This window comes from Agelaius tricolor, unplaced genomic scaffold, assembly GCF_023055355.1.
Source record: "Agelaius tricolor isolate 1412-34295 unplaced genomic scaffold, bAgeTri1.0.p SCAF_18, whole genome shotgun sequence".
In the NCBI taxonomy this organism is placed as follows: domain Eukaryota; kingdom Metazoa; phylum Chordata; class Aves; order Passeriformes; family Icteridae; genus Agelaius; species Agelaius tricolor.
This window is the reverse complement of record NW_027269278.1, coordinates 2,911,514-2,938,718: the sequence shown is the minus strand read 5'-3', so window position 1 is coordinate 2,938,718 and position 27,205 is coordinate 2,911,514. Positions and strand designations below refer to the sequence as shown.

Genomic DNA, 27,205 nt, shown 5'->3' with positions numbered 1-27,205 from the left:
TGGAGCAGCCTGGGATCGTGGAAGGTGTCCCTGCCATGGCAGGATGTTGGATTGAGATGGTCTTTAAGGCCCCTTCCAAGCCAAGCCATTCCATGATTCTATAATGATGTTTCTCTCTTGTGAACCTCTCTGATCTCTTGACTGTGCCCTGGTTTTGCTGAGACTCCAGAACAGGGCTGCCCAAGGCAGAGAAAGCAATATGTGCATGTTTTACCAGCACACATTCTGCCTATTTATGTAACATTGACCTGGAGATGCTGATTTTACTCCAAGAGCTAAGCCCTGAAATCATTCAGTCATTACTTGTGTGCACTCAGAGGGTGCAATGAGAGATGTAAAACAGCAATAGCAGCACACAAAGGCTTCTCCTTCATTATGGGGATTTAATTCTCAGAAAATCAAGGTTCTGGCTGTGGAGGAAATGAATCTGAATGCAGCTTCTCTGCTTTTGTCTTATATAATTACAATCAGCCATCCCTAAAAGCATCCCCTCTTAGCATGCACGCAACTAGCAAAATAAATGGGTTGATTAGGAAGGAAAAAACCACACCAGAAACCCTTTGTGGTCTTGTGGAAATTGTTTTACCTGCACACATTCTGGTATTTTACCAGCACACATTTCTCAGCATAAACACATTCATGTGTTTATGCTGAGAAAAAGAGTGTGCTGCTTCTGTTTGCACAGGTGGGTGAAACAGGTTCAGAGAACACAAAGGAGATGTGGTACAGCCTGGCTGTCCCCACTCAGCATCCAGGGCTGGGCTCAGATACCAAGAGGTGACCAGAGCAAACCAGTGAACAGCAGCAGGTCATCCCACCACAAAGCTCTGGAGGCTGGAGCTAGAACAGAACTGACTGAGAGTGGTTTGAATATGATGAAATTAAATTTTTCATCTTTTTCTTGAGTTGGTTAATAGGAACAGGACAACTGCTTCAAAAGAATGAGGGCATGGAGTGACAGGGCAAGGGGGGATTGGCTTCAAACTTAGAGAGTAGGTTTAGGTTGGATGTTAAGAAGAAATTCTCCCCTGAGAGGGTGGGGAGGCACTGACACAGATTGCCCAGAGAAGCTGTGGCTGCCCCAGGATCCCTGGAAGTGTCCAAGGCCAGGCTGGATGGGGCTTGGAGCAGCCTGGGACATTGGGAGGTGTCCCTGCCCATGGCAGGGGGGTGAAACTAAGTGAGCTTTAAGGTCCCTTCCAGCCCAAGCCCTTCTACAATTTGCTGTTTGGATCCCAGCTCTGTCCCATGCCTGCCCTCCATAACTCCTTTTTGGGCTGTTCTGAAAAGGAGTTTTTGAAACAGCAAATTTGTTTCCTGACAAGCAAATCCTGTGCCTGTGGGTTCCCAGATCCTCTGGAGGTTTGGGTGCCAGGTGGGATTTGAGGGGCTGCACAGGGAGCTCAAACTCCTTTTATAGGTCAGACCTCAGGTGTATAACACTGAAGCACATGGAAAACAGGCTGCTGTCCTGGCTGGGAGTGGCACTAATTAGATCCCTAATTGTGCAGCTAATCTCCTTAGGCTCACTTAGACAATTAAGGGCAAGAGAGGTCCTCAGCCCTTCCCTCTCTGCGTTTGTCCCTGTGGTTACTTGAGCTGGCCAAGGGATTTTGCCTGAAGTTATGCCTTCCTATCCTGTAACCACACCCCCCTGGCCTGGTGCCTGAGCCTTTGGATAGCTTATTCTAGTTAAATTATTCAAACTTTGAAAAAAGAAACAGTTATTTCCAAGATGCAAGCTCTGATCTTCAAGTCATTTCAGCAGTTTTTTCATATGCAGATTTTTAATGCATGGGGAGGCACTTGAAAATCCAGAACACACACTATGCTTATAAACAATCAGGAAAGCCATGAGCCTTCTTTAGTCCCTTTGATTAAATTTTCTGATATTTTTGTTCCACATAATCACTTGAATGTGGTAGCTGAGTTTAAAGGAAGGATGTTGTAAGACAGAATAAAATGAAAGATGTTTTGACCAAAGGCAGTGAGTGAAAAATGGCAAAATAAATAATAAACATATTATCATAATACTGAAAAATGCAGAGCAAACGATTCCTCCCCCGGTTTTCCTTCAAACCCTGCCTGTAGACCTTACAACTTTGATTTTAAGAACCAAAATCCAAACTGGAATTTTCTTTACCAAGGAACACTGCATTAAACACATCTCAGGATTTGCAAAGTACATTCTCCTCCCTCCTGCTCTCTGTTTTTCACTACCTTGTGCTGCATCTGTGATCCACTATGCTCCCAGGAGCAAGAGATGTTCATTTTAGTGATAAATCAACTTGCACAGCCATAGTGGGGGTGAAGAGGTCCTAATTAATAACTACAGCAGCTGAATTGTCCACTCTGCACCATTTCAGACCACTCCTGATGTCATCTCTGACAATATAACAGACAGACTCTCATGGTAACAGTGTCCTTTCCAAATCCCTAGAATCAAATATCTTCAGTCACATGTGGAGGATAAATTCCCTCAAACCCCTGTTTCTGCAGCAGGCACAGACCATCAGCAGGAGGAGTGGGCCAGCAGCACCCTGCTGATTCGGTTTCCAGGTGATTTGTTCTTTCAGTTACCATGAATAATGTCATCTCTACACAGGGAAAATTACCTGTTCTCAGCAGATTATTGTCGTGCTGCAAATTTATGCTAAGTAGGTAGCAGAGTCTCTCACATGTGTAGCTGCAAACCAAAGAATTAAAATAAATTAATTACATTAGTGTCAGATTATCTGCTTCATTTATTCCCAGACTTCAGTTAGAAGAAATAAAGCACTGTGAGGAACATCACCTCTTGCTTTTCATTGAACTGATTTTCTGTGGGGCAAGAAAGGTGACAGAGTGACAGAGTTTCTCAAGGACCACACATGCTGCTGACTGCTCTGGGTCCCTGCCTTTTCCCCTCTGAAGAGTGCAGGTGCAGTTAGACAGCAAAATTATTTTCAGCAGTGAATTCTGGAGGCAGAACAAAGCACATTTCTGTTGGTCCACGCTGTAAATCTGTGCACCCATCCTGGCTTTCAAACTGCAGCTGAACCTATCCAGAAGTAAATGGAAAAGAGAACTGCTTTACTTCTGGGCTGGCAGGCAAAGTAATTTGGTGATCTTAATCCAGTTCCCCACTGGCAACTTGCCACATTGCAGAAAACACTCTCACAACTGAAACTAATTGGCAGCCCCAGCAGGGAGGCCAGTGGCTGTGCAGACTAAATCCATGCAGGTCAACTCCTGATCTTCTCTGAGGCATCTTGGCCAGACAGTGTGATGGAAAGCTTGGAGCATTTCTGCCAGCTTTGGAGCTGTTCTCAGTGGAAAATATATTCCCAGCCATAAATACTGATGCTCCCAGTGTTTATTTCTTGATGCATTGTTAGGAATTTTGAAATTATATGCCAGATATCATTTTAAAAGCTTAGTGCTCATCAAGGTCTAGAATTAACCTCATTACTCTTGCCTGGTTTTTCTCCTTTTACCATTCACAGATGGCAAATATTTGTTACAGATATTGCAGAAACTACATCTGGGTCCTTCATAGCTATGATGTGAGGTCAGCTCTGGCTTTGATCTTCTTTGATGATAGCTTCATTTTAATCTGCAGATTCTCCTTTCCATTTGTTCATTTCCCCTGACCAATTTGATTAAACACTAGCTTAAGAGCTCTTCATCATTTTTTCATGTGGAATAAAAAAATCATCAGAGGATGGAATGTAGATAAAAGTAAAATGTAGGTGTTACTAATCTAGCAGTCAGCCTAGGATTGCACTTTACCTGTGCATTAAAGGAGAGAAGGAGGCAGTTACAGATTCAGAAATCTCTCTGTGAGAAGAGCTGAAGCAACCCTGGAACTGGTGCTCAGTATAAAATCACTGCTGAATTGGCCTTCAGAGTTGCTAGGAAACCAAAATACAAATCCCTAGTCTGTATTGCACAGATATCATGAGCATGACAGATTTTTCCTGCTCTTCCTCTTTTTTTTTTCCTTCCTTGGTGGAGGATGGAGAGAAGCTGCACAAACCAGTTTGAAGAAACCATTAGGAAGCTGATTTCTGTCCTGATAGATACAGCAGCCATCCAATCTTAAACAAACCAGGTACAAGAACCCACCTGGTAATGTGGAAATGTAGGATGAGGGTGACACCCATGGCATGATTTTGCAGACCCAGAGAGCCTCAGCAGATCCTCAGCACAAAGAGCTGCCAGGCATCCAGCTGCCAGCTGGGCATCCTGATCAATGCCCAGTGCCACTGCAGACGGGTTGTGCTGCCAGCTGCAATATCATCAGCAATGCTGATGTGCAGCAATACTAGATTGGAGAACCAGTGTTGGATTAATGTTGAATGGCTGCTGGGCAATTGCAGAATGAGGGGAAGAAACCCAGCACCAGGAGATTCCATTTTCTGGAATTTATCCCAGCAGGCAGAGTCACTCTTGCATGGGGCTGCAGTGTTGCCTGAGCATATTCAGAGGAGAGAAGGGAGAACTCATTTGTGTTCTTCTCCCCTTCCCACACCCTCTCAGGATGTTTCTAAGAGCAAGCTGAAGTCAAAACAGAGCCATGAAAAACATTTTAATGGAACTGCTGAAATGCAATGGCCATCAGATTCAGTAATGGCACTGCAGAAAGAACAGAGTGTGAAGAAAGGAAAGGGTTATATTCATTACAATTAGAAAGCAAATCCACAACTAAATAACTATTTTAAAATTTGTGGGTAAGCTGAGAATCATCATTGGCAGCCCTTTGATAATAATGTCAGCTGTTTCCACCATCTGAGGACAAAGTGACCTGCCCAAGGCAGGATTTCCTGACTGTGGTGCCAGGACTCTGTTCTGTCAGACAGAACTGTCTGTCTGTCTTTGCCTCAGCTTTTAGGAGGCATTTCTGGGAGTAAGTGCTTAAGGGCTTGAAAAAAAGTGGTGATATATGCAGACAATAAAGGAACTAGACATCTAAATATCACCCAATGTCACTGAATTATCTTTTATTTGGAAAGATAGCCAGCCCAGAGAAGAATCCTCATCTCACACCCTAGAAGTGGCTGTAGGGGGCTGTAGCCAACTGGAGTCCTGGAAATGAGGGAAAATCTTCCAAGAATGTTTATCCAGTGCTTTCCATGGAAAGTGAGGCTGCTCAAGTTAAGTGATTGTTCTCTCCTGACCAGTCATCCTCTGACCTGCACCTGCTCCTGTTAAAAAACGAAAATGCTGAGGTTGTGGTGAGGAGACTCTTAATTGGAAACCCCAATTATCTGTATATTTTAATTTTTTTTTCTAGCTCAGTCATCCAGCTTAGTTGATGTCTTTCTGAAATGATATGCAGTGCCTAGAAAGCCAAAGAATTTTTTTATTTCCAAACAATTCATCAGTCTTTGATACTACTGCTTGGGATTGAGGTGATATGCTGATGGATTCTGGCTAAAGTGGGCAGGATTGCATTGGGCTCTGCTGAGGAACAGCCTGGGTGTTGGAGTAAACAGTAATTAAATATTTGCTCTGCCATTTTGATTTCATGGCAATAACCTTTCCTTTGAGCTGTGCAGAGCATTATATTTGAGAAGGTCCTTGAAAAGTAATTATTGTCAACCCCATGTACAGAGCTCAGTAGTTAAAGATCATCTAGTTTTTGAAAAAATTAAACTTATTTGTTTTTCTACATCATTAGAGTTGTGGGTTTTTTTCTTCCCCCCCTCTGCCTTGCCCAGCTTTTTCTAAAGCCATAGAGATTATAGATTTGATTTTGTTTTATTCTGTGATTATGTAATGCTGGAGCAGCTTTTGAGCCTTCAGGAACTCTAGCAGCCATCATGTAGCATGCATAAAATGAGAGAACTGGGCATTTTGCACTTCAGAGTAATTACTGGTAAAAAGTGGAGCTGTGTTAACTCTGTAGTATTTATTTTTGTGAACATTTTGTGACTTTTGGAAGCACAACTACTCCCATCCTGAGTTAGATTGATAGTTAAGGTCAGTGTATTACTCTTGAACTGGCAAATAATTGTTCTTGTGGAGCAGAGCTTGCTTTCTGCCCTGCCATGTACTGAGTTTTTGGCTTTCTGCTCTGTATACAAAGTCCCACTTTCCCAGGGGGACTGAGGAGATAGGAGATGATTTTGGTTTGAATTGCCTTTATTTGATCTGCAAAGTGGCAGCTGTTGCAGGGGTTTTTTTCCATATAGTAGATTTGATCTGAGACTGTGCAATTCTCCTGGCAAATATGACAAATATACAGCATGAATTAAGATAAGTGGGATATTTGGGTGTTGAGGTCAGTTCAGTATTTGTGAAAGGGAGCAAATTGTTGCACCTGGCAGTGAAGTTTCCTGTTTGCTGCACAGAAGAGGTGCTGGGCAGAAATTCTGCCTCCTTTGCAGTCCTGCTACATCTGGAAGAATCCAGGCTAGCAGCCACGGGCTAATTCTTATTTAGGTGTTAATAAATCTTTTTTTCTCTGCTGAGGTTGGCACCACCACCTGACAGAAACTCATCACCTCCCAACACATGTGCTGGGAGAAATCAGAGGCAGCAGATCCTGGAATCTGGGAGTGAAAGCTTCCATATCATGCTAATAACTAAAGCTGAAACACAGACAGTGTCACACAGCTGGGTTTTCAGAATAACTCCAGCACACCTTTATGCTGAGACAACAATTTGAATGTACAAACAGAGTTTCCAGATGAGAATGTCACTGCCTAATCGGGAGAAACATATTCAGGTCAAGTGCCAGATAGAGTTATGCAGGATAGCAGTGCTGGTCCACACAGCCTTTAGGGAAGCTGCATAATCCTGAAATACTGAAAAAGAATCCAGAATCTGGTGCACAGCTTTGGAGGAAGCCATCAGAAGATATTTTTCTGTCTTGCAGACCATGATTATTGATTATGCAGTTCTGTGATTCTCAGCCACGAGCTCTTCATTGACTGGAATTAGATTTATGAGGGCAGTTGCTTTCTCTGCAGCATGTTCTGTTTGTCACAGATGCCTGGCTAAGGGAAAGCACCTGTTATAAAATTCATGATGGTCTAGAGAGCAGGATGGATAAACAGACCATGAAATTGAGTTGGGTCAGTTCTATGCTGCCAATCCCAAACATTCAAAACTTAAGCCTCAAGTGACTTCCTTTTGTTTGCTTTCTGGTGTGTTAACAGCCAAAATTCACTTTTTTTTTATGGTTTGGGGTTTCTTTATTCTCATGTGAAACCTGAGATTCTCACGAAACTACTGATATTTAAATAAAGTGACCTGTCAAGGTTGAATGGGTATGACACAATTCCACATGGCAAAGACTGGAGACACTAAAACCTCACATGGAATTCCCTAGCCCACATGGGGAGAAAAAGCTATGTGAGAAAATCCAGGCTGTAATTTATGCTCTTTCATTATTTAATTGTGTTTAAAATACAACAGCCACGAGGGAACAAGCTTGATTCCTTTCTCTGTGTGTTAGACTTTGGTAGTGCCACCTGCTCAGCATTTTTCTATCCTAATGTAGCTTTTCTTACTGAGCCCAAAGCAGAAATACCTGGAGGAGCAGCAGAAAACCTGCAGAGCTTTGTGATAGAGTGAGGATTAGGAGGCAGGAAATGGGTGATTCACTCTGGCTGCTGCAGACAAGCATGAAATCAAAGCTGCAGGCAGGAGTGGGAAGGATTTTTGGGAGGAGTATGAACTGATTCCTGAGTTATTTATGGGGGGAAGAGTGGGCTTTGCCTTAAGAAAGCTCTGCAGGTTTGGGTGCAGTTGCAGATATATTTGTACAAAGAGGAGACTTTGGGTGGAAGGAGAAACAGAAGATTCCTGCTATGCCCATGGATTAATGAGTTTATCTGAGCTTCCTCAGTGAGGGTGAAGCCACCCCACTTTCACCACTTGGTAAATTTTGGTGGAGTCTGAGGCCCTGAAGAGAGCAGCTGAGCAATTAACACAATATTTTCAGTAGCTGCAAACAGTTTAGTTGTCATATTGTTGGCTTTCCCTCTCACTTCTTTTTTTAAGTTGTGTTTTTATCTCTAAAAAGCATGGCAAAGCTCTGGCCCCTGAAAAAAAAAAAAAAGAAAAGAAAAGAGTAAAGCCATCATAATTAATTTTTGTTAATTGATTCTCTCAGATACTAAAAGCTGTATGGCTCATATCAGTAGAAGCATAGAACTACAGAATGGTTTTGATTGGAAGGGACCTTAAAAATCAGCTTGTTTCACCCCCCTGCCACGGGCAGGGACAGCTCCCACTGCCCCAGGCTATTCCAAGCCCCATCCAGCCTGGCCTTGGGCACTGCCAGGGATCCAGGGGCAGCCACAGCTGCTCTGGGCACCCTGTGCCAGGGTCTCCCCCCCCACAATGAAAAATTTCTCCTCTAACCTAAGTTTCCTCTATTCCAGTTTGAATCCATTCCCCCTTGTCCTATCACTACAGTTCCTGATGAAGAGGGTCTTGAGCCTAAATATTTGTCCCCTCTCCAGGCATTGTCCCTGCCTGAAGACTGACGCTTTAAGCAATTGGCAGATCTGCTCAAGCACAGAGATAAAAATCTGTTTGCCTGTTCACTGAGTTGTTTCACTAGAGATGCAAATTGAATGATTGCTGAGGCAAAAATGCTCCAGAGCTGCTTGTGGAAGATCTGCAGGCATGATTATCTTGTTTTTGCAAGAGGAGGTATTAAATATTCGTGCTAGTTTCAGGAAATATGCACACATGTTTTTGAATATGGAATTGTGTGCCTCCCTGGTGAGTAGAATGAACTAGATCAAGCAGAGCATTTCAAAGCATCCTTGTGCTGTCTCTCCTCCTCAGAAAAGAGAATATCTGCTTTGACTGCACTTCCTCGAGCCTCAGAGCTGCTGCAGAAATCCCAGCCACTGAGCAGCTGTGTGTATGCTTGAATGAAGTGTGTGCTGCTCCATGTGTCAGCAGGAAGAGATAAAAATAGAGCTTTTTCCTCCTTGTTGTCATGGTCTGTGTTTCTGCTGGCTACCCCAAGCTATTTCTTCTTCAAGTCTGGTGTCAAGGGAATACATTTAAGTGATGTTTGGTGCAGCAGTTGTGGATCATGGAGAGCATATGAAGCAATTTAAGGGTTGCAGCCATTTACACCTGGTGCTTATGGGGCAAGGCACATCAGGATTAATGAATGGCAGTGGTGCTGTTCAGGAACACATAATCATGGAATGGTTACATGCAGGTGCTTTTATTGAAGAGCTCTGGGTGTCAGGGGACAGACCCAGATCTGACTCTGACATAGGTTTGGGATGAACATGTTTTTATACCTTCATCGTTATATAACTACATATTAATTATTAAACTTATGTTGTTCTATTGTATTACATTGATTTCATCCAAGCATGGATTTTGTAATTTCCATCAAACCCCCCAAACATTGTTTGTCATGATTCTTTTACAATGAAATGAATTCTTTTACATGATTCTGTTACAATTAAGCAATAATTATATCCAATTACCAAACAATCATCACATCTAACAATCATATCATTTATCATAGTCATTAAATTATGATACAGGTGCAGTTTTGCATGAGCCTAACATTTTCACAGGGCCTACCAGGCCTGACCTTTCTTTCCAGCCCCCCCTGAATATCCTATGATTTTAGAAACATTTTATCCCTATACTATCAGCAGCTCTTGCTGCTGTCCACACAGCTGGCATTTGGCTGCAGAAGTTGCCTGGTTTGTTGGGTTTTTTTTCCCTTTCCAGTAAGGGAGTATATTGAAATTACTGAAAAAAGTCCCCTTCCATGGAACTATCAGGTTGCACACTCTGAGGATGAATTTGTGCTCCCCTTCTGACACATGCTGGTCTCTCACCTTTGCAGTGAGGAGTTCCCAACTCATACAGCAAAGCTGAGACCTGGCTCCACAGTCCAGGAAAGACAAGGAGCCACTGGAGAGGGTGCAGTGGAGGCCACAAAGATGATGAGGGGTCTGGAGCATCACTTTTATAAGGGGACACCACAGAAGCTGGGCCTGTTTAGTCAAGAGAAGAGAAGACTGAGGGGATCTCAATCATGCACATAAATATCTGCAAAGGGGTCAGAGGATGGTGCCAGGCTCTTTTCAGTGGTGCCCAGTGACAGGACAAGGAGCAATGGCCATAAACTAAAACACAAGAAGTTCCAGCTGAGCATGAGGAAGAACTTCATCACATTGAGGTGGCAGAACAGTGGAACATGGCAGAACAGCTGCTCGTGGAGGTTGGGGAGTCTCCCTCTCTGGAGATGTTCCAACCCCACCTGGACAACGTTCCTGTGTCACCTGCTCCAGGTGACCCTGCCTTAGCAGGGGGTTGGACTGGATGGTCTTCAGAGCTCCCTTTCACTCCTAAAAATTCTGTGACAGCACCCACTTAGCTACTTCCAGATACAGAATTGATAATTTAGGAAGCCCTTTCTTCCATTATTTGACCTGGTAGTTGTGGGACTGAAAAAGAAACTGGGAAAGTAGACTCTGATGTGTAAAATTTAGAAGTCAGTCACCACCTCAAGAATTGCAAAAACTCAAAACAAATTACCCAGTTTTATATTACCATGGACATGTGTAATACACACAATTACAGCAGGAAAATAAAAGTGTAAGCTTTAATTTTTTTCTTAAAATAGTTTTATAATATTCTACATGTAGATTCCAGCAGATGGCAAATTAAAATTCCTTTTGAAGTGAAGGATTCAAGAAGCAATAACATCACCTTTTAGCCTTCATGAACACTAAGATCTTTTAAATGTTTCTATTCTTTGACAGCTTGTCCTAGTTACCTGAGCAAATGACACATTTCCTGGAAGGAAAATAACTATGCTATCAATCCAGATACAGTCTGTCCTTGATTTTTTTCCCTGCCTATTCATTTAAAGGCATCACAAGTAAAAGAAATTTTCTCCAATTTAACCAGGATTTTTTCCAGAGTCAGCCTCCATTAAGCAATAATGTGAAAACAAAGTTAATTTCCCCTTCTTTGCTCTCAGATACCCACTTTACCTCCATTACAATCTGTGTGCAATAATTAATTTCCCAGATTTGTCTGTTTGTTTCAAGCCAATTCTTCCATTTTTAATATTTCTTTCAGAAAAGTGAAATGGCAGGAATATTAAATAAATAAGTTTTGGATGTTTTACTACAACTATTTGAGCCTTTCTTGAAAGAGAGCTCATTAACAAATGAGCAGTTCCTGAGTATAATGTAAAGCATCATTTCATGTGGAAGGACAAGTCTGAGCCATTTCTCCAATTGTTCCATTGAGGGAACAATTCTTGGCTTAAAGCATGACTGGGGCTGTAAAACTAAAATCAAAATATTGAAATAGGAAGCATATAATTTACTAACTCATACACTGGGATTATGAGTGGCCTATTCTGAAATGGTTATAGTGATCAAGTGAGATAGCTCTACCCACTTTTTGTGTGTTAGATTTCCAAGAGCCTCCCAGAATTAATACTCACCATCTGATGAATATTTAAGGCAGTGTGGTCTGAGACAAGTCACAAAGGCAGCTGCAGCTGCTAAAGTGCCTTTTGCAATGTGCTGCCATCCATTTCCAGCAGCTGCCAAATTTGATCTTAGCTTTACTGAGGTAAATATACCTTAATACTCCATAGCTGTGTATTATCCCCCTCTCCAAGTTATCTTTTTGTAGAGTTTATTTTAGTATTATTCAGTATTATGTGGCCTTTACAGCACATCACCTGGCAGTTTGTGATTTCAGTTTGTGTGGCCAGGTAGAATAAAGCACTGACCAAGTTAGGAGGTTCATAAACACATTTAAATGGGATTTTAACAACCATCCAGAGCTGGGGTTTGATATGTGATAGATCTGCATGCAGAATTACACCTATAAATCTCCTTTGAAAGCCTAATTCATCATTTGGCTCAGTTTTGAGAGGACACCTTTAGCTGCAGCAGAAGACAAACAGAAGTTTTGGCTCCATGATCCAGGAGGTCCAGACTTCCAGAGCTGTCAGGCAGGTTCATCTCATCAGCACCAAAAAATCTGCTTTAAAGAGTTAAAGGCCCAGATGACTCTCAGTGATCATAACAGCTGGATTTACCTACAACCTGAGAAAAGAATCCTCCAAATGTGGGCCTTGCAAGCACTTGAAAGAGCAAAACTATTTCTGCAGAAGGAGAAGGGATGTGGGGAGGCTTTGCAAGGTCACCTCCCTTTTCTTCTCAAGGAATGTTTCAGGGATTCTGGAAAAGAGAGAAATTATGTAGTGTGCTTATCCAGGGGGCTTATCACATTGTATTAGCACTTCCCCATCACATTTAATTAAGATTCCTTTTTAACTGATGTGGAATATTATTAGCTCCATTCATCCCATATCAGTAAAAAGGAATAATAATGGGATGTGATGCTAACAGGAGATGATAGGGAGCTGCTAATGTGACATATATATTATGGAAGGGAAAGAGAAAGAGTGCTGTGACTGCCAGAGTCTGTTCTGAGGCTTTTGATAGCTTCAGTTTTACAGCCCCATTTTGTGGAAGGTATTACAGTGACAGATGTCTTTTAGGGCAAGTTGCTGGCTAACAGAGAATCAAAATAGACATTGGTTAGTATTTGGTTAATTGGCTTTCAGAGGAGGAGAACTTTGCAGAGGTTTAGTGATAAACTAGTCAAAGTAGGTCAGCTAAAGGATTTATAGGTCTAAATGTATTTTATGTACCTGTATGGTATAGTTTACTTTTAAAATTATGAAATCAGTTGGGGATAACAAAATCAAACTAAATTTAACATTAATAGTACCCTTTCTTCCCCTCCATAGGTAGAGAAAAGGCCAGTTTCAGGTTTCATCTATAAAATACTGGTAAAATTATCCCTTTATTTGAGATCAGAGCCAGAGGGAGCCAGGGAACAGGGGGCAGCTCTGAGGTTCAGTGCCATCTCCGGCCTCTGAGAGACAAGGAACTGCATTTCCCACTGTCTGAAGCTTTGTGTGTTTGGGGTTTTTTAAAGAATATCCAAACAGAAAGCTTTACCCTGTAATCCTCTGGCCTGGAGATTGCAATGGTTTGGGCTACTGGGCTGAGAGCCCAAAAGGAATGGTTGAAATCTGTAAGCTAAACATAGATGATGAAGAAAGTAAGAAAAAATTATCTCTAAGACCATTTCTCATGTGTCCCTGCTCCATTACTATTCTGTCCTCTCTGAGTGGTGAATCTCACACATTCATTCATGTTTAAAATAGATGCCTCCAAGAGCACTGACAAAAATGTGTCTCTTTTTCTTTCACTACCACTTCAAGCACCCAATTAGTTGGTTAAAATTAGATTCTGCCTTGAAAGGCTAAAATTGATGCTTCAAGTTTCTATAGTTACTGTCTTTCTATTAATTGTGCTCAGTTAAATGGAGGGGATTCTCTCTTGCCCACCCCATTGAGTTTTGGGAGCTCTGCTGGACTCTTTGTGCACCTGCAGTAATGTGGCCTGTGCTCAGGTAAGGTACCTGTGGAAGGTGTAACAGCTGTAAAGAGCTGGTGATTTATTTCAGAGCTGTTCAGAGATGTAAAGGTTGGTAATTGTTAAAGTTTTGTTGAGGGGAAGCAGGAGGGAGGGACAGAATTGAAGTCAATTCTCTTAGCAGTGTTCACTCCCCAAGATGGACACAAACAAAACCAATCTAAGGCTGTCTAGGAAAACATAGAATCACAAAATCATGGAATAGCATGGGTTGGAAAGGACCTTAAAGATCTTGTTCCAGCCCCCTGCCATGGCAGGGACACCTTCCACTGCTCCAGGCTGCTCCAAGCCCCATCCAGCCTGGGCTTGGACACTCCAGGGATCCAGGGGCAGCCACAGCTTCTCAGCCTGGGCCTCACCACCTTCACAGGAAAGGATTTTTATCTAATACCTGATCTAAACCTATTCTCTGTCAGTTTGAAGCCATTCCCTTTGTCCTGCCACTCGATGCCAGAAATCCAATACTCAAACATTTAATCCTACTTCCCTTTAGGAAAATTTTCCTTCTTTGGGGATCAATCACAGCCAGGCTTTGAGACAGGCACTGGGGCTGTGGACAGGAGCCCAGGTGGATCCTGTATCGCCCCATAGAGGCACAGTGGCCTCCAGTGGCAGGAGATGCCTGCAGAGGATGCACGTCTGTGCTTTGGCTTCAGCTCAGCAGCTCAGGGAGCCAGGGCAGGAGGGGGCTGGCTGCCTGCAGGGCACTGTCACAGCTCCAGCAGCAGCCAGGAAATGCTTCCTCCTTTTCACCTTCACAGCAGGATTTATGATGCTCGGTGAGCCTGTTGTCTCTCACATAAAAGGGCTTGTATGTTAAAATTATTTTTTTTATTTAAATTTGACAGAAGGCAGTAACCAGAATTGGCTTTCCATAATGTAGATTAAGCAGTGCACAGACATGTTCTGTCCTGCTGACATTCAGGGCTTTGTCTTCTGCAGTGACTTTTGCTCTCTTTACAATATTTCATGTCCTTATATAACAGAGGCAAACCCCACCCACAGCAGCAGCCTCCTGAAGATGGTTAGAGTGCCATCCCCACTCCTGGTAAAAACAGAAGATGTGTACCACAAAGCTCAAAAATCTTTCAAGATCTGACTCCAAGTCCACCTTTTTGGGATGTGCTGCCAAGCACTCCTAAAATCAGCCTTCAGCAGGGGTCCGGGGAGCTGCTTGCTGCTCTAGTCTTTCAGTTTAGGGCATTTGAGGACATTTAATTAGGACATTTAGGCTGCACAGCACCTGGTTTGCCATGAAAGCAAAGAAAAGCATTTCCTTTGTGGTATTGAGACCAACCCACCACAGATCTTCATGGGCACATTGTCCTCAGCCACTGCCCACACCCTTCCCAGGGGCTGAAGGGCAGAGCAGTCCCCCCAGCTCCAATTTCAGTTTTCCTGCACTATTCACTGCTCTTTTCCTTATTGTGTGCATTAAAACAAGGGCAGAATGGCTGGTGCTGTAACTGCCCACACTGTGTTAAAAACACATTTATAAGATGAAAATAATTTGGGGTTTTTTTTTTGTTTGGTTGGTTTGGGTTTGGATTTTTTTTGGGTGGGGGGAAGGGGTCTGTTTTCAGCTATGAACTCTTAAAAACAGACACTGTGAGCCTGCAGACACAGGGAAATACCCCCCAAAAATATTTTTTCTTATATTGCAGGAGTAATATCTCTCTAATCCCCTCTTCATGCTACACAAACATTCAGTGCTGCATCCCCCAGGTCCAACATTTGGTTAGAGCTCAAAAGATGATAAGGAGCATCCTGGATGTGTGCACATGCAATCTCAGGGATGCAGCAGATTAACCCTCAGTTTGGGGAGGAAAGGGGTAAAATTCTACCTGTGGGAGCAGGACTGGGCACAAGTACAGCAGTAGAAGGATATTACCTAAAAAAGTCAATATTTTTATGGGAAGAAAAGTGGTTTTTAGCCAAATAAGAGTGAGAGGAGCTGCAGACCCCGTGCTCTGTTTGCTCCTTCAGCAGCTGCAGGAAGCCATTTACCCTGGGCTGTGCTCTGGCCACAGCAGTCTGTGGTACCAGCAAATCAAATTATGCTTTCACATATCTCAGAGTATGCTGGCAGAGCTATTTGATAGCTGAGACAATTCCTTTAATACACAGCCATATAAGATTGGTTTTTATAATGAGGTAAATAATCTCAATTTAAATTAATTGTCAGTGTCAGCGTGGACAGAAACCTGAGAGAGCTGGAAGTGACCTCCATGCCTGGATGTTGGAGCAGTGGGGGGGTTACAAATCTCCCACAACATTTGTGCTATAATTACCCTGATTAATGATACTGACTTTAAACCCAAGCATTGGATTAAAGCTGCAGGCTCCTGGTGGGGGGAAGTTTCCATTTTGTTCATTCCTCCAGATTCATTAATGCAGAACAGGTCAAAGAGATGGGAGGGCAGACAGTGAGAATTATTTGGGTTTTTGTTTAATACTTCAGTTTGAGGAAGTCATTAGTGATGTTTGGGATTATTTGGCAAAGTGTTAGTTAAACTGGTTCAGTTTTGTTCTGATTAAATAGTGTTTCTGTCTTTTAGTTCTATTTCTGTCATTTTATCATGCTGATGATGGATTTTTATCCTCTTTCTTTTTTTGTGTGCTTGAGTTTTTGGTTTGTTTTGTTTTTCAGAAAAAAAAAGGAGAAAGATTAAATGGGCTTTTTAATCCCAAAAAGGCTTAGGGATGATCAGTGAAGCCAGAATGTCCACAGAGATCCTCCAAATGACACAGAGAGGGTTTTTCAGTGCACGCTGTTTGCATTGGATGTGCTGTTTCAGACTCTTTATCATGGTGAATATTCATTAAGCCTGCCAGAGGCAGAAGCTGCAGTCAGTACAGCATCAGCAGAGGAGGCAGGGAAGAGAGAAATCAGGTTAATGACTAGCTTTCCCTGCAATTTGCTTCCTGCTTATTGCCTGATCTCAGTTTTAAGCAAATTCATTTAATTAATGTGTTTTGCTACTTTGACCTGCGGACAGAAGGGGCTGTGATTAATGGTGGGGTGTTCTGAGTCTTACAGTGGCTTCAGCCCTCATGTTCTGCTGTCTAGAAAAGAACATTGAAAAATATTTCCTTTAAATTTAATTTCGATCGAAAGCTTTTATATTTTCTGATTCCACGAGCTACCAAATTTTTAAAGACAGGGACAAAGTGGGGAAGGGTGGAACAGAGTGAAAACAAGCTGCTGTCTTGGCTGAGCATGTCACACAGTCAAAGATGTCTCTGCAGGGAGACAGAGCTGCACAGAAATGCTTTCCTCTTCTCCCCTTGAGCAGGGGCACATCTGTTCTGACACGAGTTAGCCCTCTTCTGACAAAGGATCCTTAAGAAAGCAGCAGAGGCATAGGAGGTGGAGAGGATGTTAATGGCACTCAGGATGTATGGGCAGCTCACATTATGGGAAGTGAGCACCACCTGTTCTCAGTAAACAGCAGATTGGAGCTCTGGGGCTGTGCAGGGTCAGGGGAAAACCATGTGGCCTCCCCAAAAGCAAGAAAAATGTCAGTGAGATAGAAACTGCAGGCCTGATGGGATAGCCCAGGCCTGATGGGATATTGATTCCTGGGCTGAGTGATGATATGTTCTGTGAGCAGACATTTTGCCCCAAATGTATGAGACATCTCAATTTCAGGCTGTTTGTATCCATCGCTCAGCATTACCTCTCAGCTTGGATGGTTTTACAGGCTGGTGAAAGCAAGCCCTGCCATTGAATGAATTTGCAAATTCCACATCTGAAAGACAGCACCTTAAATCTCAGTGACAGACCTGTACTTCAGAGCTCTGCACCAGAGCTTCTGAGCTGTACTGGGGCATTGCTGTCATAACTAAAATGTGGCCTTTGAAGGGGTGGAAATGGAGTAACCTTAAGAACATGGCTGTGCTCTCTCAGGCATTTTTGGACAGAAGATGCCAATGCCTACCTCAGTGAAAATCTGTGAAAGGATTAGGACTGGGGAAGTTGCAAACAGTTGCACAGGATTTTTTGTGGCTGCCACTGTTAAAGAGATTAGTTTCAAACTTCTTCTTTTTTCCAAAATGCTCTGGCATGGTCATTAGTATGACACCTCTGAGCCATGGTGCTGCTTACCTGGCTCCTGAGGGTAGAATTCAGCTCCTTTTTCACTAGATACCCAAAAGTTAGCTGTCTCCAGCAGAGAGAGGAGAGGAACAAAGAAAATTAGGATTTTTTTCAACAGAATCATTTAGGTTGGAAAACACCTCCAAGATCATTGCGTCCAAATGATCACCACCCTGTCTGCATCCACCAGAGTGGACACTGAGTGCCATGTCCAGTCATTTCTTGAACACCACCAGGAATGGTGACTCCACCACCCCTCTGAGCAGCTCCTCCCAATGCTTGACAACCCTTTCTGTGAAGAAATTCTTCCTAATGTCCAAGCTGAATCTGTCCTGGTGCAGCTTGAGGCCATCCTCTTGTCCTGCCACTGGTTGCCAGAGAGAAGAGGCTGATTCCCACCTGGCTACAGCCTCCTGTCAGGGAGTTGTAGAAAGCAAGAAAGGCTCCAAAGAAAGTGATAAAGATTCAATACTAATTCAATACCTCTTAAACCAAGCATTTAAACCAGGTGGTTTGTTTATAGACTATAGCATGAATTAAATTAGACATGGTAGATTGGATGCCTACATTTCTGGTATCTGGATTAAAGAAAGGGGTGTTTAAGAAAAAGAAATGTAGGTACCTACAGTTACTACAGGCTGAATTTTAGGGACTTGGTTCCTTGTTGGTGTCCAGGCTTCCTGCACAGAGCAGGGGTACCTCTGAAAAACCTGTGCTGAGAGCAGGACTGCCTGGAGCATGCAGGTGAGGATCAGTGAGGGGGCACAGCTCACCTGCAGCCTGCTCCCTTCTGGAATCTGTGACATTTACATAGAATCCTGAAATGGTTTGGGTTGGAAGGGACCTTAAAGCTCATCCAGTGCCACCACCTCCCACTCTCCCAGGGTGCTCCAAGCCCTGTCCAGCCTGACCTTGGATGCTTCCAGGGATCCAGGGCCACACCTTCTCCAGGCAGACATGACCCCCTATATCTGACACTGTGTAGGAAACCAGGTATTTCAGAGCAATTAGAGCTTGTTGAAGCAGTGCCTGTTGACTGAGGTTTTTATGTTTTTCAAGTCCTGGGAGAGGCAGAGGGCTACAATACACGACCATTAAATGCCTCTGGAAGAGAAAAAGCATTAGCTCTGCACCAGACCCAATTCCCTCCAGCTTTCACATAGGTGATTTGAGGATATGGAGGGGTTTTTTCTGTGTAAGTTTGCCTGTGCACTTCAGACAGCAGTCACGGGATGGAAAAAGGAGTATTTTGAAAGACAGCCTAGAAGTCCTTTCATGCCAGCTAAATATGTGACCTACTCAACTGCAGAGTCTCTGCTGTTATGGCTTCCATTTAAAGTCTACTGAGACATTTGTATTTCGGTGAGAGTAGGAAAGGGAAGGGGTGAAAAGTTCATCTCCCATTTTAGCTTGCAGACACACAGGCAAAGAAGCATCAGGACCTGCAGGTGCAGCCTAGATTTTGGCTTCTGCTGCATGCAAGCATTTAAAAATTTAATTATTTGGTCACTGAACATGAAGTCTAAAGTATTCCTTGAGAATAAAAGAAAAGGTTCAAAGTAATCTCAAAAAGTACCCCAGGAAATGACCAGACTCTGGGCTTTTATGTATGAGCTCTGGGAACCCCCCTCTCTAGCTGTAGGAAGAAAAGAAGTGTAATGTTTTAAATTAAGTGTTATAAATATAACCAGGGGGTTTGTTTTATTTAGATTTTCATCTAAGTTTAATAAACAAATTTGAAGCACTCAATTAAAGATGCAGAAAATATGCAAGAGAAGTACAACTAATCCCATTAAAAGTAAAATGACACATAAGGAGAAAGCTTTTGTTGTTGAATCCCTGCTGATAAGAAACAGAAGAGATGTTTAAGGAAGCCTTGGAACTAGGTAGTAAATGACATTTATCCTTGATCTGAAATGCCTAAACATACAACTTTGTCAGTGCAGCTGAACTGTGACCTTCCAGCCTGCCAATACAGATAAACACACATGTCCTCAGGTAAATCATGCAGAAGAGACATTTCCTGAGGACTGGAGAAGCCCCACTTGTAGGAAATTATGGTTATTAACTCATTAGACTCTCTGTGTCTCAGTCTCTTTGTATGCAAGCTCTCCACACAGCTGTAAGGATAATTAGTTTCCTTTGGCTTAGTGAGTATTAAGGAGTATTAAAATGCTTAGTTGATATGGACAACAAACATATTCAGGGGCTGGGACAAAACCAGGCATAGGTGCAGGCAAAACCCCACAGTCTGAGAGAATCCTGATTCCAGGGTAGGTGGGATGGGTTTGTTGTGTTTGGATGCATGAAGATGTTTTTGTGGCAAATGTTACTGACTTCATCTGGTGAGCTGATTTGCCAAATCAGAACCAAATTAAAGGGTTGTTTTCCTGCTCTGAATTAGATTTTAGTAGTGCAGATGTGGATGGGCACCCCATTAGTCTGGCAAGAGGTTTGATACAGGAGATTTTTTGCCTCGGGGATACCCTGGATTCTTGCACGTTACTGAATTTGTGTGGTCAAATGGATAACATCAAGTCACTGTCATTATCCCATGGCCTCTGTTCAGCCTCATAAGTTGATCAGAGGACTGGAGCACCTGTCCAGGAAAGGCTGAGAGAATTGGGATTGCTCAGCCTGGAGAAAAGAAGCTTCAGTGATGGGTTTGCTCTTTGAGCTAGATCTTATGAGCTCTTAGAGGATCTATCATACCTGAGATAGCCCAGCCACTTCAAATGGTATAAAATTAGTAGGATGACTTCTGAGGTAGTGTTGGAAACAGAAAAGTTTTAATAAAAGGCAAAATAACAAAATTCTTGTCAAGAAAACTTGAGCTTGGGGCAAGAGGTTCTTGCTCTTGCTAAAACACTTCACAAAAGTGATTATTTCCTTTGTTCTCTTCTTTTTCTAGTGAATTATTTAGGTGGGACTTTTTGGCTTCTGTCTAATTGGGTAGCCTTAGGTTTGAGGTGAAGTCTTAAAGGTCTTATGAGGTGCCTTTTTACCAAATTGAGGAGAGAAACTTCTGGGCTTTTTTCCTTTTTAAGGAGACAAAGGATAATTTGGTCACTCCATCAACAGAGGGCACATTCCTACACCTCAGGGTGACCTTACTGCCTCTCCCAGTCCCTGAGGGGAGTGCACAAGATGGAGAGAGGCTATTTGGAAGGGCCTGGAGTGACAGGACAAGGGAATGGTTTCAAACCCACAGAGAAGGTATAGATCAGTTATTAGGAAGAGTACAAGGTAAGTGTGTGAGGCCCTGGCTCAGGCTGCCCAGAGAAGCTGGGGCTGCCCCATCACTGGGAGTATTTAAAGCCAGGTTGGATGGGGCTTGGAGCCACCTGGCCTAGAGGAAGGTGTCCCTGCCCATGGCAGGGGGGTGGAACTGGGTGAAATTTGGGGTCCCTTCCATCACCTTTCTATCATTTTATGTTTCTATGCTCACCCCAAAGTGGCCCAGCCATGCACTGCAGCTCCAGCTGTGCTCTGGTGGCTCTGCAGCCCACTGAGTTCTCACCCTCTACTCTTCAAAGGAATTTTTCTACTATTCTTTGCTAGAGGGTTCTCCCCAGCCAGGGCTAGGGTGGGTCAAACATGATTTGAGGTCACCTTCAGCTGTCTTTTTCCTGCCAGGAACAATAAAAGAGCATTGGGTCTGGGCCAGTGTTTGGAATGCATATTGTGTGGGTTTGTTGAGAGAAAGAGAGGATTTATTTGTCAAATAGGGCTTAATTTATTATGTGCAATAGGAAAGCTCTCATTTTTGTATTGCAGCAGAAAGACAATTGATTAATAATTTGGAAAAAGGCCAAGGCACACATTTTCCACCTTTGTAATTTGTCATCTCAGAGAAACAAAAGTGATATAAAAGGTACCTGAACAAAACAATTTATTAAGCAGAAATGAAAGCTGGTTCATATTAATGCATTTATTATGAAAGGGCTTTCTAGGACATTGTTGTTACTTACAGGAAATGTAAAAAATCTGAAGCTGATGCTTAGGACTATAGGAAATGTACAGAAAAGCTACAACTGATAAAATGGAGGAGCTCTTACTCCATTTTACTAAGTTAATAATAACTTCAGAAAATCTATATGAGACTTGAGATGTTAAGGTCACTGAAACAATGTCAGCAGCTCCTGGAAAGAATATAAAGTCAAAGCTTCTTCATAATTAAATACAATCTTAAGGGGAAAAGAAGCCTACAGTGTCTTCTAGTTCTTGATTAAATATCACATTGTAAAAGCAGTCATGTCATGTCCATGTGCCATGGAGCTTCAGAGATGCCAAAGATTTCATGTGCCAAAACCTCTTACACTGATGTGTTCAGAGATGGTTCTGATGTGTTTTGTACACACATTTCTTCTGCTTTGTAACATGGACCTGCTGCATCACTACAGAAAAGCTTAAAAAAGGAATCCTGCTTCCCAGCCTTGTTTTGCTGCCAGGCAGGAGAAAGGTTGTCAGGCAGCAAAATATGTCTTTTCAGCTTTTGAACCTAAAAGCAGAGCCTTATGTCTGCATGCACCACACACCATTTATTTCATAAAATAGAAAATTGTACAAACAACATAACGGAAGATGAAGAATTGTTAAAGACTAAGAAATACAGGAGCTGCTGAAGTTAATACAGCATTCTTCATTGTGGCTGCAGGGGTACAGAGCAGCCAGTACCAGGTGTTTGCTGGCAGAACATTGGGGATCTCCCTCTAGAATATCTGCTTTGTTTCCTCTTCCTGCCCTCTTTAACCAGCCGGACATCTTGGACTTCTCTGTTTCTTCTCCCCCATCCAGTGTCCTCATCTCCTCTTCCAAGGGACATGGAATTCCTCTGAAATGATTTCCCAGCACAGTTCCCCCTCCTTCTTTACCCCAAACATCTTTGCCTGTTCAGCTGGACAGCTCTGATACATGATGCTGAGATTTAATCAGATCAGTGGTGTTGAAATTGTTTGTGTGCTGTTGTGGGTTTGTGTGTGCCTAGGAGTGTTACAAGGGCGAGAGTCCCATGTTTTGTTACTGCACTTTTAGGGTCTAGGTAAGAAAATTTTCATCTGATTTGAGGGCTTTAGCATCAGAGCATAAACACTGAGTTTTCCCCTGATCACAGTTGTTAAAACACTTACCATGATACATTAAAATAGATATGCTGTTCTTATTCAAAATTGGCAGTTATGTAAATTACAACAAATGTTCAAAGTATAAAAGGAAAGAAAACAACCAAGTCTTAAGGTTTTCTCTCACAGGAAAACCTAATTCTGTAGCATTTTATTTTGCAAGAAATTTGTCCTTGTCAGAGCAACGTGCGCAAACATTTCAATCTGATTAACTCAATCTAATCAAAATAATGGAAACAAAATTAAAACTGACTTCATCCTGCAAGCCTAAAACTGGGGATAGGACTTCACTTTATATTTGCCTGTATAAAATACTGTGATCTAGAGAGAATATCAGGGTATTCTATGATTATGTGAAGACCATCAATGTTTCTGAGACCAGACAAAATACTGTGATCTAGAGAGAATATCAGGGTATTCTATGATTATGTGAAGACCATCAATGTTTCTGAGACCAGACTGTGCACCCTGATGGAAGCAATTCTGCAGTGTCTCTGCCCAGGCAGTTCAGTTTATTCTGCTTTTGCTCTGTGTTTGCTGCTAAGCCACATTGCATCCATACCTACCCACAAACACACATGCTGGCTGGCCTCAGGTTCCTCTCTGGCATGCACCAGCTCAGAGTCACACAGGGGGTCAGCTTGGAAGGGACCACAGCAGCTCATCTGGTCCAACCTCACTATTCAAGCAGATCACATGGCACAGGATTGCATCCAGATGGTTCTGGAATATCTCCAGTGAGGGCAACCCCACAGCCTCTCTGGGCAGTCTGTTCAGAGCATGGTCACTGCACAGGAAAGAAGTTCTTCCTTATGTTCAGGTGGAACTTCCTGGGCATCCATTCCTGTCCCCTCTTGTCCTGATCCATTCCTGTCCCCTCTTGTCCCGATCCATTCCTGTCCCCTCTTGTCCTGATCCTTTCCTGTCCCCTCTTGTCCTGATCCTTTCCTGTCCCCTCTTATCCTGATCCATTCCTGTCCCCTCTTGTCCTGATCCTTTCCTGTCCCCTCTTGTTCTGCTGCTCAGCACCACTGAGCAGAGCCTGGCTCCATTCCACCCTCTTGACACTCTCCCTTCTTTCCCTGCATGAGGGTTTTTGGGCACATCCATCACAGGATGGTTTGCTAAAATACCCACCTGGATGTGCATAATGCCAAGGCTGTCACCCCCTGCCCTGGCCACTCTTCTAACCCTGTCCCAAAAGGCTCAACACCCTCAAACACACCCTTCTGCCATGCCATGCACGTGCCTGTGTTTCCTGCTGTAAAACACTTCAATGGGCTGCATCACAGTGATCTCTTACACCAAACACTTCAAATCCAAAAGAACAAAATGGGATCCAGAGCCTGTTGCACCCAAGAGCACGAGGAGGGGGTCAGTGCATGCAAACACTGAGCAGACTGGACAAGAACCAGTGGATAACCCCCAGATGAGCAGCCAGGCAAAAGAGAGTGACTGTAGGCTGAAGCCTTTCAGACAGAAAGCTGCTGCTCACTGAGTGCCTGTGTTTAAAGATGCTTTAAGCTTTTCTTGCTGTTTTGACTTTTTCAGAACCTGAGGCGGGAGAGGTGTCCCCCCCAGTGGGAGCTGGTGTGAACAGCAACAGCTGGACCTTTAAATTCGGACCCGGCAATTCCAAACAAGGTGGTCCTGGTGAGTTGCCAGACAAATTCATTATCCCAGGATCTCCTGCAATCATCTCCATCCGGCAGGAGCCACCAAACAACCAAATTGACAAAAGTGACTTCATAACCTTTGGCAAGAAAGAAGAGACCAAGAAAAAGAAGAAAAAGAAGAAGGGGAACAAGACTCAGGAGAAAAAAGAAAAGGGCAACAGCACCACTGAGAACAGTGACCAGTGAGGGAGTTATACTGAAAAAACCCTCTTAGCCAGTTTTTGTAATAATGGCAGATTTCTCCTATGTAGCAAATCCCAACTTCTTCCTATTGTTAACAAATTTCCTGTATATACAGACTTGAGAAAATCAGCAGGAAATTCAGTGTCTGTCTAAATTGCTTAACAGGTTTTGTCTTAAAAGCTTTATTAAGTCTGGTGTTAACTCTTTTTCTCCACTCTGGCTTGTTTTCAGAATCTAAAAAGCAGACACAAGTTTCCTTTCTCCTACGCCGAAAAGGAGAATCTTCACAGTACAGCCAGTGAGAGGTTGGACTCTGCACTGTGGTTCCTGTGCTCCTGTCTTGATGACACTTACAGGACAGGTTTAAAAGTTTTAATGTTGTGCACCCTCTATCTGATTGGAAATATTTGTGTGCAGATGTCAGCTAGGTGATACAAGATCAGATTATAAAATGCAAGAAGAGCTGGTAAATATGCAACAGAGGAAACACCTAATGAACACAAATGTTCAAAGATGTTCAGGCTGGGGAGAAAATGTCTGAAAGGAGATGAGCAGACTTATCAAATCCTGAGAAGTCACTGTGTGGAAATACTGACTCCTATACATGACGTATTGTACACACTGCTTCAAATGAAACCTCACATTTACAGCTCTTTAAGACACCATAAATTCTATCTCTTTACCAAGCAAGCCATTGGAAAAATTGTCCCTTAAAGCCCTGCATTGCCCTGGTAAGGCTAGCCCTCAGAGAGTAACAAGGGCTGGGCTGACATCCCAGGAATGTAACTGTGATGCTGTGTGTCCCTATTTCCACATAATTTTGCACATTATGTCTCTGAAAAGGTCAGAGTTTTTCCACGACACTTATGCAAAAGAGAGAAAAAAAGTAACATTAACTATGCTATTTGTTATTTGAGATATTTATTTATAAAGAAATATAGCTGTAAATGTTAAAGAAATATGATGCCCTTTAACCCAAACAGAAGTCAGTCTAGAGCCATTATAAATTACAATTGCTGCTATTAAAGTGCTTTAGAAAAATTGCCTGAAACATCTGTATTATATCGGCCACTTGCCAATCACAGCTTTATTCTGTCGGGTGACTTGGGGGCTGCCTCTTGCATGTAATAATAAATACAAGAATATCTCTTTTTTTTTGCATTATTCTGCACTTTGAATACACCTTTGCAAACAAACTGTCCTAATATGAAGAAGCAGAAGCGAACTCCTCACACAGATGGATTTACTAACCTGCTAGCTCTGTGCAGTACCTTGGTGTTACCTCCCACACGACCTTTTCTGATTTTAGTTTTACTTTTCTATGAGATTATGAATTTCTGACCCTACTAACACTCCTTATGTAAAATTCAAGTACTGTATGTATGCTGTATGCTCTTATAAGAATCCTGAAATATTTATTCTGTGCTTGTGTATGTGAATGTCAATGCAACTATTATTAGAGTGGACTTTAAGCTTTACCGTTGAATGTAAATTCATTATTTCTTTTTTGTACACTTGTGGAAAAGTGGAGTAGTGTTAATTTTTTAAGCCACTGTTGATTATCAGTTTCTTTTGTGTATGAAACACAAGTAAAATATCTTTCTTAAACCAAGCCATGCATGCATTTTGGGATTTATTGGTGAGAATCTGTGAAGCTGAAGTTCTGTGAATTACTAAACCTAAGGGTATAAATGGAGTATTGAATGTGGTTGAGGATGTTGATTTAAAACCAGTACATGTATTTTTAAAAAGAATATGGCTGATGAGGGAATTCCAAGGAGTTTTCTACATTATTGTACATTCACAGAATAAAGCTCAAGTGTCGTGTTAATTGGAACTGTGTAAGAAACTACATAGCTCTGAAATTTCCAAAGGCCCTTTAATCTAGGATCAAAGAGAACAGCTGGATTTCTTGAGACATGTCCTGGATGTTTTAAGTTTCCAAACTGCTGACAGTTCAGAATAGAACAATTCCTATTCATTTTTAAGAACCTGCAGCAAATCTTAAAACATCACAGCAAAGCTCTAATAAAAGAATTCATATCTCAAAGCATGAACCACCAATGGCCTCATGTGGTCTATTTAGAGTCTTCTTTTGTTACCAGTCTTGTTTTACTGGCAATAAAAAGGTGCTACTTAAGAAAGATAATCCTTGATTCACTTTTAAAGGCTGGACAAGAGGAAAAAAAACCCTTAAGTTTTGGGGAGGGAACTGTTCTTTTATGCAAATGTGCTATGCAAGTACATTTAGGTGTTTATTTTTATTTGGTGACTAATCCAACAGCTCCCAAAACGTTCATCAACTGTAGTTACAGTGGTAGCTTAAACACACAGAAGAATACTGTTGTTATGTAGTCATCATAAAATAGCTCTCTCAATGCCTCTGGCAAAAATTCAGTACAAAGATTGAATTCTTACAGGAATCTTCTACACTTGATTATTTTTAGATTTTAATTGAATATTGGTTTTTCTTTTGAGTGCTTGCATTTTCCCCTATGCAAGCCAGTCTGACTCATTCATTTTTCATCAGTGGCCATACACAGCTGGTTTTCCAAGGCTTGCATCTATTAAAATGAACCAAGAGCTGCAGCATGTCTCAAATTTGCTGGTTTTAACACAATATTACATTTACCAATGCTGCCTTTATTGCAGGTGCTTACTAAAGGGGGA

General features: G+C 42.4%; 1 protein-coding gene across 8 annotated transcripts in view; it reads left to right on the top strand.

Annotated features, from left to right (window-relative positions):
* The window catches only part of LOC139597580 (protocadherin alpha-C2-like), a 154,112-nt gene extending 127,965 nt beyond the window's left edge, over nucleotides 1–26,147 (top strand). For 7 of the 8 annotated variants that reach the window (XM_071443027.1, XM_071443026.1, XM_071443028.1 and 4 more), the window contains exon 4: nucleotides 24,228–26,147. In XM_071443027.1, coding sequence (XP_071299128.1) covers nucleotides 24,228–24,538 — 311 coding nt within the window. In that variant the 3' untranslated portion in view covers nucleotides 24,539–26,147. The remainder of the gene's footprint in view (nucleotides 1–24,227) is intronic. The other variant, XM_071443034.1, reaches the window with a different exon arrangement.
* Nucleotides 26,148–27,205: the final 1,058 nt, after the last annotated feature.